The 15,582-nt window shown below is 41.3% G+C and overlaps 3 protein-coding genes across 8 annotated transcripts; 2 read left to right on the top strand and 1 right to left on the bottom strand.

Moving 5' to 3' along the window:
• The first annotated feature begins 670 nt into the window (after positions 1–670).
• On the top strand, positions 671–5,427 carry zgc:92594 (uncharacterized protein LOC436996 homolog). 6 transcript variants are annotated; one of them, XM_034556847.1, is made up of 8 exons: positions 671–1,013; positions 1,827–2,490; positions 2,618–2,726; positions 3,276–3,371; positions 3,726–3,959; positions 4,163–4,185; positions 4,577–4,725; positions 5,006–5,427. In XM_034556847.1, the coding sequence occupies exons 2-8, from the start codon at positions 1,901–1,903 to the stop codon at positions 5,338–5,340; spliced, it is 1,536 nt and encodes a 511-aa protein (XP_034412738.1). In that variant the 5' UTR covers positions 671–1,013; positions 1,827–1,900; the 3' UTR covers positions 5,341–5,427. The 6 variants fall into 6 exon arrangements, with proteins under 6 accessions (XP_034412738.1, XP_034412736.1, XP_034412741.1 ...); XM_034556845.1 differs by having other exon boundaries at positions 674–1,013; positions 1,854–2,490; XM_034556850.1 differs by having other exon boundaries at positions 690–725; positions 1,854–2,490.
• A 1,300-nt stretch (positions 5,428–6,727) lies between these two features.
• On the top strand, positions 6,728–10,014 carry mrpl48 (mitochondrial ribosomal protein L48). The gene is made up of 8 exons (XM_034556959.1): positions 6,728–6,861; positions 7,377–7,417; positions 7,785–7,804; positions 7,893–7,972; positions 8,480–8,649; positions 8,927–9,029; positions 9,140–9,229; positions 9,774–10,014. Exons 1-8 carry the CDS (start codon positions 6,841–6,843, stop codon positions 9,849–9,851), a joined length of 603 nt encoding a protein of 200 aa, XP_034412850.1. The 5' UTR covers positions 6,728–6,840; the 3' UTR covers positions 9,852–10,014.
• Positions 10,015–11,394: 1,380 nt separating this feature from the next.
• sb:cb1081 (sterile alpha motif domain-containing protein 9-like) lies at positions 11,395–14,953 on the bottom strand. The gene is made up of 3 exons (XM_034557725.1): positions 12,277–14,953; positions 11,960–12,025; positions 11,395–11,864 (listed from the first exon to the last, which is right to left on the bottom strand). The coding sequence occupies exons 1-3, from the start codon at positions 14,951–14,953 to the stop codon at positions 11,590–11,592; spliced, it is 3,018 nt and encodes a 1,005-aa protein (XP_034413616.1). The 3' UTR covers positions 11,395–11,589.
• Between the last annotated feature and the right edge of the window lie 629 nt (positions 14,954–15,582).

Here is a 15,582-nt window from a genome sequence, read left to right as displayed (position 1 = left end):
TTTTAGAAAAGTACACACAAAACATTAGAGAACAACAAAAGAGAAAACATGTATAAAACTACATTAAATGCATTATAACTACATTAAATAGATTAGGAAACGCAACAACAAAAGAGAAAACATGTATAAAACTACATTAAATGCATTCAAACTACATTAAATGCATTATGAAACGCAAAAAAAAAGAGAAAACATGTATAAAACTACATTAAATGCATTACAGCTACATTAAATATATAAGAAAACAAAAGAGAAAACATTTATACAACTACATTAAATGCATTATAACTACATTAAATATATAAGAAAACAAAAGAGAAAACATTTATACAACTACATTAACTACATTAGTTTTAAACATTTATAAAACTACTTTAAATATATAAGAAAAAAAAAGAGAAAACATGTATAAAACTACATTAAATGCATTATAACTACATTAAATATATAAGAAAACAAAAGAGAAAACATTTATACAACTACATTAACTACATTAGTTTTAAACATTTATAAAACTACATTAAATATATAAGAAAACAAAAGAGAAAACATTTATAACACGACCTTAAAAATGTTGTTTTTATTAATTCATTAATTAATTAATAATAACACAACAGCAGAAAGCGTGGCAAGATTCACGGCTAACGTTGGGCATCTTCGGAATTTCCGAGCCGCCCTGAAGGCAGCATTTCCCCCCCTGCACCAACCTGCCCAGCCAGCTGCAGGTAATTAGCCGTTTCATCCGTCCGTCAGTCGCACAGGTGAGTGTGCGCGCGCGCGTGCGAGTGTCGACTCAAATGCCGAAACCTCCAGATGACAGCGTGAATGCCCGGTGATCGGACTGTGCCCCCCCCCCCCCCCCCCCCCGGGACTCCCTAAAAACAAAACAACAACAACGAGCAGTGCTAACGGTTAAACGGTTAAACGGTTTAACGGTTTAACGGTTTGATACGTGAAGCCTTCAAGCCTCCACGGGAGGAAGTCGGTGTCGCTCGAGGACACACTCCGTCAAGGTAAGTAGCGCGTGCGAGGGGATTAGCGTTGGATAGCTAACCGGGAGGCACCGGGAGGCACGTTAGCTAACGTCAAATATGACGTTAGCTAACGTGCCTCCCTGTTAGCTACCCAACGCTAATCTGAGCCGACGTCACTGTGGATGTTATCGCCGCTTTCAGAGCAGCTCTGCGGGGGCTTGTGTCACGTCTATGGGGCTGAAGGGTGGGAACCCACCGGTGTTAACCTCGGTACCTCTCCGTGTCTCCTTGTCTCCTTGTTACCTTGAGGCCACGACCTTTTAAACTCTATTTACAGGACGGCTGACCTTGTTGTGGAGGTAGTTTTACTTTCATTTTAATCCTTTGTGAAATAACATGCAAGGGAGGAGGAAGTGGTTATTCTATTCTATTTTTTTGTATATATTTGATTTTTCTTATTTTATTTAAAAAATATATATTTTATATTTATTAATTTTTACAATATTTTATTGCTTACCTGTATGTATAAATGCTGCTGTCGTCGTGAAAAAAAATCCCTTTGCGGAATTAATTATTTATCTATCTATAAATCCGTTTCATATGCTCTTTAAATATGTTTGATATAATATTGTCCTGATCTTTAATTGACATGTCATAATTAATTTTTTTTTGGTCCAACCAACAGTCTAAAAGTCAAAGGTACTCAATTTACAATGTTTTAAAACAAATTAAAGTAGAAAACCCCTTAATACTGAATATTTAGATTTTTTTTTTTTGCTAACTTTTAACAATTGATCTATCCTCAGATTTGAGTATAAATAATAAAAAAAGGTCCTCTCCATCTCTTTCCAGTAACCGCTTCATCCTCCATCTTTTTAGTCCACCGCTCCGCTCCCCTCTCGGACCTCTGCGGTGCGATCGCCGCCATGGCCGCGGCGGAGGAGTACAGCGTCCTCCAGGAGGAGCTCACCTGCCCGGTGTGCCTGGACTTGTTCCGCGACCCCCACTTGCTTGCTTGCGGCCACAACTTCTGCAAGACCTGCCTGGACCGCCTAAAGCGGCAAGGGGATCGAGGCCGCTTCCGCTGCCCGGAGTGCCGCGACAGCCACCGCTGCAGCACCAATTGCCAGAAAAACTTCAAGCTCGCCAATATTGCGGACGACTACCGGCACCGCCGCAGGGCGACCGCCGCGGCGTCGAAGTCCAGAGAGCTGTTGTCGTCTTCTCTGTCGGGGCATCCGGTCAGAGGCCTGACTACGGTTCCGTGCGACTACTGCCCCTCAGTCGCCTCCGCCGCCGCCGCCGCCGCTTCTCAGGAAGGAGGCGGCGAGCAGGAAGCCGCCGCCGCCGCCGCGTCGGTGTTTGCGGTCAAGACGTGCCTGAAGTGCGAGGTGTCGATGTGCCAGGAGCACGTGAAGCCGCATCTGGAGCTGCCGGCGTTCCGCGACCATCCGCTCATCGAGCCGATGAACGACCTCTGGAAGAGGAAGTGCCCGGACCACGATGAGATCTACAGGTAAGGGGGGGGGGGGGCACTCGTCTGTTGCCGCGGTAACACCGCCCGCCGTGTCTAAGGTCGCTCAGGCTCCTGTTTCCATAACTTCAATAATCCTGATTTTTTTTTATTTGTTATGCACCTTCAGATATTACTGCATGGATGACAAGAGGTGCGTGTGCAACGCTTGCACCATCGAAGGAGGACACTCGGGACACTCGATCAAGTCCCTGAAAAACACAATGAAAGCTCTAAAGGTAAAAATTAAAAAAAGGTAAAAAAATTATTTAGAAAATGTCGACATCCAAGGTTTTTTTTCAGTTCCATTTACAAGTCAGGGTTTAATACAAAATCCTTGTTTTTAAGAGCGTTGCATTCAGAAATAAATGTGTAGGAACTCACCAACTTCTGATTGGTTTAGCGCACACAAAGTCAGATGAGTCTGGAATCCTGATGAATGACGTGTGTGTGTGTGTGTGTGTGTGTGTGTGTGTGTGTGTTTGTTTGACAAGTGTGGACGAAAGAGTCACGTGACTCTTTCTAAAGGGAGCGTTCAACCCTCTTCCTGAGCCTCCAGTGTTGAGAGGCTTCCACTCTTTACTGACGTTTATTTAATGGTGGACGTCGAGCACCCCGATGGACTCGATGAAGACGCTGATGAAAGATTTCTGCCGGAAAACGAGAATGACTTGAATACATTTCCGCTCTAAATAAAACAGTTGTGTGTTTTTTTTTGTGCGTTTAATATTTAAGCTCTTTTTAAAGTCTGTTGCGACCTCGTTGTCATGGAGCACGTTGTCTTGCAGGTCACGCTGGAGAAGCAGCTGTACAAGGTGGAGAGGAAGTACAGCGTGGCCGAGAAGAAGCTCCAGGAGCAGAAGGAGAAGGAGAGGCAGAACAAGGTGAGACGCTGTAAAGGCTGCGACTGACGATTATTTTCACTATCAATTAATTAGCTAATTGTTGTCTCGAGCTATTGACAAACTATTTGGTCTGCGACACGTATTTAAACCATGAAAAATGGCCATCGCAATATCTTTTAGCCGAAAGTGAGGTCATGAACCGTCTTCCTTTTTCCAACCCTGCGGTCCAAAACCACACAATATTCAATTTTTCAGAGAAAAATGTGTAAGCCACGCATTCTGATCTCAGTGTGTTGATTCTAGCCCGTTAAATGCCACTATTGGGGAATTAAGATGCTCTTGAGCAGGCGTGTGTTTTTTTTTTTTTTTTAAATTGTAAAACGTAAAATGCAGAAGTTCATGGACGACTCGGAGCAGTTCCTGACGAGGCTCGGCGAGGACATGAAGGCCAAGATGCTCCGCTTCGTCACCCGGTTGCGAGAGTGCACGCGCGCCCACTGCTCCACCAACGGGCCGCTGATCCAGACCAACATCTCCAGGATCTGCCAGGACCAGGACCGCCTGCAGGAGGTCCGGTCCGGCATCGAAGGCCTCGTGCAGGAGAACGACCCGTTCCGCTTCATCGAGGTGAGACGGAGCGCATTAATATTAACAGTTCAAACATATTTAAATGTCTTCGGCGTCGGAATAAACTGTATTTTATTTTTTTGGTAATTTAAAAAAAAAATAAAAGTACATTGATTCTTAATCAATCTTGCCCTTTTTACACGAGACAATATATTACTACTGTTAAGTTATTTAGATGGAAATCTACTCTTTTTTTTTTTCAGGCATACAAGACGACAGGAAAACAGTAAGTACTGCTTTTTATATTCAGCCTCGGCTACAACTAACAATTCATTTCATTATCGCTTATTCCACGGATTATGTTCTCTATCAATTGTTTTGTCTTTTTTAAATATCAGAAAAATAAACAACATTTCCCTGAGCTAAAGCTGATGAATTTTGCTCACTTATTTTAATTAAGATATTCAGTTTCCTGCCGTACATCACGATAAATAGGAACTCCTGACGTTTGAGAAGCTCTACGTTTGCAATGCTCGGTTAAAAAAAACAAAAAACAAACAACAACTTTTAATCAATTATCAAAAAAATGCCAATTAACTTTCTGTTTATTGACAAATCAATTAGGCAACTCCTCTTCCGATGCTCTACATTTAAAACACGGAGCTGTTTGTCTTCAGGTGCCGTCGGCAGCTGAGAAAAAACATGTTCTACCCAGAATACGTGGACATGGAGACGGAGGTTCTCGGACTGATGATAGAGGAGGAAATGAGGAAGTTCATCGAGGAGGACCTCCAGTCTCACATCGTTGCTGCCATCAACTCCCTCTGTAAGGAATGTTCTTGTTTCTGACGTGAAGCCGTGACCTTTGACCCCAGAACCACACAATTATGATTTATGAAGGTTATGAGGTTCCGTTTTTTTCTTTTGTTCACGATTAGTGGAGAGAGGTGTTGATTCAACTTGACGGTCGTTTTAGAGGCTGAAGTTTTAACTGCATTTCATTATGAAGCGGGGTGTTTCTGTTATTTAGTCCACCCTCCAGGTAGTAGAAATGCCATCAACACCTCCTCTGAAATGTCCAATCGGATTTCTTTTTCTTCTGTCAGGTCCATTATCATCAGGTCATCTTTCATCAGATCTCCAGGAGCAGGAGGAAGATGAAGATGAAGTGGAGGTGGTGGAGGAGGAGGAGGAGGAGGAGGAGGAGGAGGAGGACGATGACAGCAGCTTGGAGGAAATGAGGAGCGAGGGGGAGGAGGAGGAAGAGGAGGAAGATGAGGAAGATGAGGAGGAGGATGAGGAGGAGGAGGAGGAAGAAGACGATGACGAGGAGGAAGGACGTGACCGGAGTGAGCTAGCCAACGTTCCTTTCAGCCCGGAAGAAGAAGATGACGACGACGACGACGATGACGACGACGAAGAGGAAGCGCAAGGAGTTTAACTTGGGACAGGATTTGTATCCATATATCTTTACGGTTATTAAAGCACTTTGGACAGATGTGTAGGTTGTGACATCTGTCTCATTTTACCGCGTTTTTTTGCCTCAAAACCCTTCCGACAACGTTGCAGCCGGACTCGACTCTGCCGACGTGACTGTGCTGAGCCCGGCTTACGGTGCTTTTATAGTCGTTTTGCTGTCTTCGTAAACACCAGGATGTGAATGTACGATGAAAGAATGTGGAAACGCCCTCAAAACCGAATTTGGCAAAACCTCCGCATGTCTTTGATGCCAGATTTTTTACCACTTTGCTAAAATATTTATGAAGTATGAGGAATGTTGTGTCAACAGAATTGATTTTAGATTTAATCCAATTTGTTTTGGGAACTTTCGCTTGCGTTTTTTTAAAATGTATTTTTATATATATATATATATATATATATATATATATATAACTGGTGCTGGAGAGAGATTCTGAAGTAATTTCCCATTTTAAAAATTCCCAGTTTTCCATCACCCTAGAAAGAGGACACGCCCACAAGTCCTGCGAGTAGGGATCATTGTGAATTGTTCATTCATGCTACAGTTAAACATTGCAAGCCAAAGAGTGTGTGTGTGTGTGTGTGTGTGTGTGTGTGTGTCTGTGTCTTAACAAGTTTGCTTGGCATGACATTAGAAAAAGAAATGCAATGTTTTGTCAACGGTCTACAAAGACTATGTATGATGACTTTGCTTTTCATAGCTGTGCTTTTTAAAAGCAGTTGATGCATTGTTAAAAAAAATAGAAGAAGAAAAACATACAATTAAATCTCCAAAACTATTTCAGGTGATGAGGAATTTTGCACTTTACTAAAAAAATGCTATGAAAGACCTGAAATATTTGAATGTACTTTCTTTTTTTTTTGAGGTGTCAAACTGTATTCATAATATTAATACAAGTAGTAATAGTAATAATAAAGCCTGTTGAAATGTACAAAGTTATTGAGCTGTCCTTTATCACAAATGTAAGTATTAATAGTTGGTCTGGCGAACAGAGAATGTGTTTAAAAAAAAATAACATTACATATATACTTAAGGTTGTTAGCTCCCCATAAAAAGCGTCCGAATTGCCTTTTTATTTCACTTTTATAATACATTTATCTATTATTATAAAAGTATAATAATAAAAAGTAAATGTATATAACGTTTAGGATTATAAAAAAATAAGATAAAATGCGGCAAAAGTACAAATAAATAAAAAAGAATTACTAATTAATTACTGCGATAACACATTTTGCACATAACATGTCACTTTAATACAAATATGAACAAAGCCGCAAAGTTGTTTTCGTTCTGCTGATTTCACGACACTGACGTAAAACCGGACGCAGTACTTACCCCGCCCCGTGAGTACTTCCGGGGTCAGTAAACGGCAGTCGGCGTGCGTGTGGTTTCGTTTATGTTTCCCACCGGAACCGCCAGCGTGTGTTTTCCCGTTAAACACCGACCGACAGCGGCTGAGCTATGAACGCCGTCTTCCGGAAGGTAACGTTTCCTCTCCCCTAAATGTGACGCGTTTCTCCCGCAGAGGTCACAGCTGCAGCGCGGACTGTCAAGCGGTCACTATAACGACAGTAATAACGACAGTAATAACGAGCTAAAAGTAGTTTCAGCTGGCTGGTTTAGTCGCTGGGTGTTTTGCGATTCAATTTTTAATTTACCGATCGATTAATTAGTTTTCGATTAATCATCCTGATCACAAGTAATGTCTGGACGCTTTCTGTCCAGTCCAACAATTAAAACAACTTCCCAAGACTATTAATATTCAATTATATGAACCACAGAAAATCACCACACTGGAAGACTGGAACTAGTTTTATAAATTAAAAAAATAAATAAATCTGTAGTGGACTAGTAGTGTCTACATCCCAGAACACAGTTAATATTATTTTCCTTTAACCAGCAGTTAGTCATTTTTATTTAATTTAACCTTTCAGTCTCAACATTTGTATATTTTGTGTGTGTTTTGAGAAGCTGACTTCATTGTTTTGTTCTTTCAGTTGCAGGCGTCCGTGTTAAACCAAGCGCCTGCATTATGCCGGTAAGTCTTTTGTTTTTGACTGAAAGCTTTTTTTATGAAGGTCACACAAGGTCAGAAAGATGATGAACGAGCCTGCAATTAAAAAAATCTGGACCAATCTGATCCACTTTTCCTTTGTGCTGTGAAACAGGAAGTGAGAGCGTTCTAAATGTAATAATAAGTCAAAGGCATTAAAATGTTTACGTTCCTCTTGTTTATGTTTATTTAAAACCTGCCTGATTTGCCCTGTTAAACTTGTTTTTCGATGTTGCTTTTATTATACAAATATTTTTGATAACCACAAGAATGCAGATTAGTAACTTTAAAAAAAAAACGAATCCTCTGCTTTCTCGTCCCCGTTTTCTGACGCTTCCTGTTGCATTTAAAGGGCCACGCCGTCCGTCCAGGGTGAGTCTTTTCAAAGATGGAGGTAGCGAGTGTCTTATTTAAATCGACAGATTTTGTATTAGTTTTTTATTCCTTCTCGTTCTCGCAGCTCCTGAGAACGCGAGACGATACAGAACCATGCCGACGCACGGCATCGGGCGGTGGAGGCATCTTCTACCCAAAGAAGCGGTGAGATTACGTCTTTAAAAAAACAACAACAAAAATAATATCTTGAGCAGCGCGTGGCTGAGATTCGATTGGGATTGTCACGTTACCACGACAACGGCGTGGGTATTCATCTCGTTCTTTTTTTTTTTTAACTCCCTGATTTGAACGTCCAGGCACAAGTCGAGTCATTTCAAATAATCTTTATTTACTCGTTTTGGTCAAAAGATTTTATATTCAATGGATAAATAAATAAATAAATATCCTCCTGATTTTAATGCGTCTTCGTGTTCCGTCTTTAATCCTTTTAGTGTTGTGTAAACAAACGTGTACTCTCCTCTTTGTTTTTTTCACTGCTTAACATCACATTGCAATGAATTGTGGGTAATTCCCTTTGAGCAAAGTCTGCGCCTAACGCTGACTTACAGAAAGGGTTTAAAACGTGTCTGGTATTAAAAAAAAAAAAAAAAGTTAATGTCCATTGTAGTGGCGTCTATTGTTCTATTTCTATTATTATATATTTTTTTCTAGCCAAAGAAAAAGAAAGACAAACAGCGGATGAAAGAGATCCAGGCGCAGACGGACACGGCGTACGGGACCCTGAACGTGAACGTGTCGGGTTACGACATGACGTTGGTGGAGCATTACTCCCAGTACGTCCACAACCTCTGCAACCGGATGGGCATCAAAGTGGTAGAAAGGTGTGTGTGTGTGTGTGTGTGTGTGTGTGGTATAGATGTATAACTCTGTTATGGAAGTATCGTTATTATTTCATAAGCAAGCTGACCATAAGTGACCGGAGAAGCCGTTTGTTGGAAACTATCCCACGTAATCAAATATTTCAGCACGAAGTAAACCTAATATTACTTATAATGTACATTAATTACATTAGAAGTACTTATAATGCTTATTTTTTCTTATGTTTCCAACGCGTCCTCGTAATATTATTAATATATTATTATTGTTTCCCACGTGCAGCTACGCTTTGCCCACCAAGAGCACGGAGGTCATGCTGTTGCCGGATCAAGGCACCAAGATGTTTGTGGACGCCGTCCTGAAGACTCACTCGCGAGTCGTCCAGGTTTAAAACATTTTATTTTTTTTTTAAAACGACCCACGCTTCCTCTGGTTTTTTTTTTTTTAAAGAATTCTGACCATCAAACGCAGTGTTTTTTTAATTTTTCCGTCTAGTTGAGCAGCCTGAACGCCGCGGCGTGCCCCGTGTTCATAGACGTCCTTTTGAAGAATCAACCGGAGGGAGTTCAGCTCTCTGTGACGGAGGTGAGCTGATGATGATGATGATGATGATGATGAGCACATTACACTGTTAAACCTCCGTTAGTTCCACAATGTACGTGGACACCCAAAACCTTCCACCCATATGTTTTGACTTATTATTATTATTATTATTATTATTAATAATATTTGTTTGAGGTCATCATGACACCTCATTGGGCGAGATGCCCGTTAAAGAACTTTAAAGAATCAGTTTTTTTTACCCGTCTATAAAAAACCTTTTATTTTACTTCCTGGAAAGATGTTGCGCAATAGCGCCATTAGTCCATGTTGTTGGAATTTTTATTCCCATCTAAACCAGACGAATAATTACAGAAATATTAACACATATTAACACGGACTGGACACTTAATTTGGTCGTATATTTTGCATTAATTAGCACCCAAATTTAATTCTGCGAGCCCCGAGTCACATTTAAATTGAGCACAAAATACAGTTTTTCGACGATGAGCTTTTTTTTAAACACGTCGTAACAATCTCTCTCTTCCCCCCCCCCCCCCCCCCCCCCCCCCCCCCACCTCCCCCCCAGCACACCGTGGCTGATTTCCAAGCGAGGTTCAAAGGTCGTCCGGATCTGGAGGGGCTGATCGCTCAGATCAGCAATTAGGGGAACACGCCTCGATTTCCTTTTATTTATTCTTAAATGAATGCCGTTAAAACGTGATCATTTGCACAGAAAACATTGAATAATAACTGTACACGTTCATCTTTGATCCACTTTTGTGACCTCTGGAAAATAAAACTCTTGCCTATTGTTTTTTCCAATTGAAGCGATTGTCATATTTAATGCTTCCATTTTGTTCCTTTTTTAGAGTAAAAGTAGTCTGGACTGCATATATCTATATACACATACACATATATATATATATATATATATATATATATATATATGTGTATATATATATATATATATATATGTGTGTATATATATATGTGTGTATATATATATATGTGTGTATATATATATGTGTGTATATATATATATATATATATATATATATATGTGTGTGTATATATATATATATATGTGTATATATATATGTGTAGATATATATATATATATATATATACACACACATACACATATATATATATATACTCCTGTATAGCGCTTTTCTACCTTAACAGACTGCTTTTGCTTTTTTAAATAATATATAAAGATAATACTGATGGTGAGCAAATGAAATGAAACATTTGATGTGAAATAAAATCTGCAGAAAAGGAAGCGAGTCTGTAGAATTGACTTTTTCTTTTTACTTCAGGTAAATAATAAATAATTTACCTATTACAATTTAAAAACTGTTAATCATCTAGTTTAGGGATACACATTTTTAAAAAAAAGAAAAAAGTGTAATTTGAATTCTTGCCAGTTTTTGCATTAATCAAAACATGTTCTGGTCATTTAAAGCTTAAATATGAAAAAAAAAATGAGTTGGAACTGCTCGAATACTCTAAAAGTTAATAATTCAAGCCAAGTGGAGTTCAATATGATATATGTTTACTGCAAGTTAAAACTGATTACATGTGAACACACACACACGATACAATATAAGCAGTGAAAAACAAAAAGTGCTAAATAACTATTTAATACACTGATTGATGATACTCTCAAACGCTTTGTAACAGTCATAGACAATTTAAACCACATTTAAACAACAATATGAATATTTGCTTGACCCATACCGCCTTTTCCCACTTTCCCTTGTGTGTTACAGCGTCATACGTTTCATGAATCCATAAACTCCTAAATAGATAATAAAAGAAAGGGAACCAACAACTCCACCCCCAGGAAATATAAGTCCAAAGACCCGAAGATGCAGTTTTAGAATTGTTAAGGACGCAGATTCTTTGAGGTCCATCCATCCATTTTCAATACCGCTTATCCTCATTAGGGTCGCGGGGCGCTGGAGCCTATCCCAGCTGACATAGGGCGAAGGCAGGGGACACCCTGGACAGGCCGCCAGTCCATCGAGGGCACATGTAGGGACATACAACCATTCACTCTCACATTCACACCTATGGGACATTTAGAGATCAATTAACCTGCAGCATGTCTTTGGACTGTGGGAGGAAGCCGGAGAGCCCGGAGAGAACCCACGCTGCCACGGGGAGAACATGCAAACTCCACACAGAAGGACCGCTCCGACCGGGAATCGAACCCGCGGCCCTCTTGCTGTGAGGCGACAGTGCTAGCCACTACACCACCGTGCAGCCCGATTCTTTGAGGTGTTTCGTAAAATTAACCAAGGAATCAATAAAAATAACTAAAACATGTCATGGATAACGATGTGACCCCGCTTATCGTCCACGGCGACAGTAAATTATTTCCCCCCCCATTTCTTTTCCTACGCTTCGCTCCTTTCCTCGGATTCCTCGAGCTCGGCGACGAGAGGCCTCATGCTCCTCATCCCCTTCAGGGTGTTGTAGAGGGCGTCTTTGCCTTCGGAGGTCAGGCACTGGAGAACGCCGCTCATCTGGTCCCGTGTGTCGCTCAAGGATCTCAACGCCTCGTGGTTCTCGTCTGAGATCCAGCTCCCGGCGTGGAGCTTCTCCAGGACGCCTGCCGAGTCGCTCACTCGGCGCACCAGATGTGTCTGATGACGATCCACGAAATGAAGACCTGAGGCAGGCAAACGAAAAAAAGCAAAGCAATCAATTTGGAGACCACCATCGTTTTCTCAATCTCAATAATTCATATTTTTGCACGTTACTTACCTCCAGTGGTATCGTCTGGTTTTATTTTCTCGGGTTCTGATCCATTCATCGCCGAGAGTTCTTCTGCTAAACAGTGTCATGAAAAGGGATTTCATTAGGAACAATAACAGCAATCTTTCTCTCCAAAAAACGACGACTCAGCTATTCTGGATAACCTAAAGTTAAAGTTTGATATTCAAATTTAAAATAAACACACACACACCAATGTATATATTTCCTAATGCACCAATACTGTTGAAAAACCCCACATGAGACTAAAGCCTGGAACTACTTTGGTAGATGCTTCCAGATTTTTAATTATGCTTAACTTATATTACCTTTCTTATCTTTGGCTGCGGTTTTCGTCTGGATGTCAAACGCGACAGGACCTCTGATGGTAAATCCGAGGTAAAAAGAAACTTTTTGGGTTCTCCAGAGGCTGTTTTGGCTGTTTGCATGCACCTCAATCAAATTGCCTCCAGTAGTTGCAAAGACTCTGTAGTTTCGTACCACCCCTTCAACTCTGACCAAGCACGCTCGGACCTTGGCATCTTGGAAAATCTTATCTCTTCTCCAGTTGCTGCTCCAATCTTGTTTTGTCTGCTCATTTCGCTCAAGGAACGCATTTTCGAGGACCTTTCTGTGAACGATTCTGTCCAGACCGTCGCCATTTCCAATGAAAAACAGGGGTCGGAGGTACCTCGATCGAAAGTATACCTCATACGTAACCTCATAAGAGCGGTGCATGCCGTGGATCAATTTTTGGAGGTCAAGGACGCAATTGGCTTCGCTGTCCGTGGGCCAGCAGAGGAGGAGGGCCAACATGTGGAGCTCGGGCGAATTGTTGGGGATCCGAGGCATTTCCCGTTTGAATGCAGCCAAATGCTTGCAGTCAGAAGGAAACACGGCTCCCATGTTCCTTAACATGATGTGAGCGAGGATGTAGTTGGCGAGAGCGGTGACGGATTCTTTCTGAAGAAAGATTTCCTCCCACCATGTCGTTATTTCTCTGGGGTCCGATTCCGTGCATTCTCTGTCCAGACACGAGAGCACTCCGGCGGAGGTGTCCGCCAGCTTTTCTTTGAGCTCCTGGACCAGAGCCGCGCCTTCTGCTTTGAAACCTTCGGACGGGGAGCTCCCGACAAACTTCTTGTAGCACTCTGAGGTGCCTTCGGAAATGTACGCGGGATCCTCTTTCCGCTCGGGCATTGAATAAGTCAGATACGTATCGAAGAATGCGCATTTTCTCTCGATCTCGTCTCTGAGGCTGTTTATTAGATCCTTAAATCTGAGGAGCTTGCCGTCTCCAAGGGATTTCAGGACGGAGTTCAAGGACACAGTCTTTGTGAGAACACTTCTCCAAGTGACGTTGTGACTGACAAGCAGATTGTACAGAAGGTTGCAGACCACCACGTAACCAAACTGCCCTCTGATGTTAAAAAACTTCGAGACTTTGATGTTGCCGTCTCCTCTCGTCTCCATCGCACCTTCGTTTTCGGCAAGTCTTCCTTCATCTTTGAAAGCTTCAATGGCCTTTGAGGCCATTACCAAAATGTCTCTTGGTGTGGCGGGATGCTTCAGGTTCTTCAAATGGTTCTTATGGACCTGGCCCAGTGTATCAGCAACAAAGGAACTTTGGGGATCTCTGAGCTTTGCTGTATTTGCCCAACTTTCAGCCTTAATGTAGTATTTTAGTTCAATGTAATAAAAACGAGCGAGTGCTTGTGGAAAAAATGGATTTTGATTAAACTTATTTGATGCCACCAGTAGAACCGCTGCACTCTTTCTTTTGCTCTCAATCTCTTGAATGTCTAGAATCAGCCTAGAAAACCTTCCCTTGCCCTCCATGATCTCTGTTCCATGGACTGCGTTCTCTCCTGTTGTCGTTTCTCTCTTGGTCAGCATGTCTTTGATGAAACTGACCAAAAACGGAGGAAACTCATCGCTGCTCAAACAAGTCAACAGGTCTGTTGCCGTGTCACTTCTGGTCACACCGGACTCGGCCATCAGTTCAGTGCAATGCTGCGCTATCATAGGGTGAGCCATGCGGACTTTCTTTTCAGGTCTATCTTCTTGGTATGTGATGATGAGATGGCTAAAGGGCCTCATTCGGACCTCCAGGGAAGAATCTCCGCGGGCGTAGTCGTTGTGTTTGAAAAGGTCCAGGCACTGAGACTCCAGGAGGTATGAGTCCGGTACGTAGGCATTCAGCAGGGACAAGAAGGCAACAAGCTGGGTATTCGGTCGTCTTCTGGCTGTTTTGGTGTTTCTGAAAACGGTACATGCCTCTTTGATGTAATTCAGAGAGAAATTGGTTTGCATTATGTTAAAGCCGTGGAATTGTTCGCTTTTATCCCCGTACCTTCTGCTAAGTTCATTCTTTTTCTCATCAAATTGTCGCTTCTCATCTTCAGAAAGTACTTTCCGTAGGACGACATGGTCCCTCTTTAGAACTGTGTTCTTTCTGACACAGTTGAGTATGATCACCATGGCCTTGCAGGAGGAGACGTGTATCCCCTGCTCGGCTATCTCCGTCTTAATGCTCTCTTGCAGAGTTTCCAAACTCTGCTCATCGTTCACCAGCAGCAGCACGGTGTTGTGGTTGCCGTCTGTGAAGAGCTGGACCACCTCCTCCGCAACCGTTGTGGTGTTTGCGGTCGAGCCTTTTAAAACGGCGCTCCTGAAGCTTTTCCTCAAGTCCCACAGCACCTTCATGGCCAGCGTGGTGCCCCCGCACCCTGGCTGGTGGAACAGTTTAACGGTTGATATTCCCGGGACTTCTCTCTTCAGGTGAACTCTTTCCACGAGCGCGTCGTATCCGTCTCGTTTGATGAAGGGAGTTCCGGTGCCAGCCGCCTCTCCCTGCTCACTGATGTGAAAGTTTAACCATCTGGGCGGGGCCCCTCTGTAAAAGTTTTCCTCTGTCTGACGAAGAACTTTTGCAGTGGAGCTCTCTCCTTCGAACTGATTGGCATAGAGAACATCCAACAGGGGCAGGGCGGGGCTACTCGCCATCTCGGACGTTCAGTTTCTCAATGACTGGCAAAAAAAGAATAGAAAAGTATGTTATTTTGGAATGTGCTAATGGAAGAACACATCATTTAATTCGGAACCTTTATAGATTATGAGTTAACACATCAGTTTATATCATTGCCATATACACAGTATATACACATATATATATATACTAATTTATATATATATATATATATATACATATATACGTATATATATATATATGTATATATATATACATGTGTGTGTATATATAGATATGTATATATCTATATATACACAGTATATATATTTGTAAATATAGAACTATTATAATAGCACTCATCTTTTTAATCTATTTGAAACTTCAACATATACATGTGTGTATATATATATATATGTATATATATATATATATATACATATATATATATATATGTGTGTGTATATATATATATATATCTAACATGTGTATATACGTATATACTGTATATATATATATGTATATATACACTATATACACACATATATATATATATTGTAAATATAGAACTATTACAATAGCACTCATCTTTTTAATCTATTTAAAACTTCAACATGTTTGCGTAATTAAAAATGTTTCTTACCTTTTTCCAGTCGATGCAGAAGTC

This window comes from Cyclopterus lumpus, chromosome 18 (genome assembly GCF_009769545.1).
Source record: "Cyclopterus lumpus isolate fCycLum1 chromosome 18, fCycLum1.pri, whole genome shotgun sequence".
Taxonomy (NCBI): Eukaryota; Metazoa; Chordata; class Actinopteri; order Perciformes; family Cyclopteridae; genus Cyclopterus; species Cyclopterus lumpus.
Note: the sequence above shows the minus strand (reverse complement) of the source record. Positions and strands in the feature narration are given on the sequence as shown.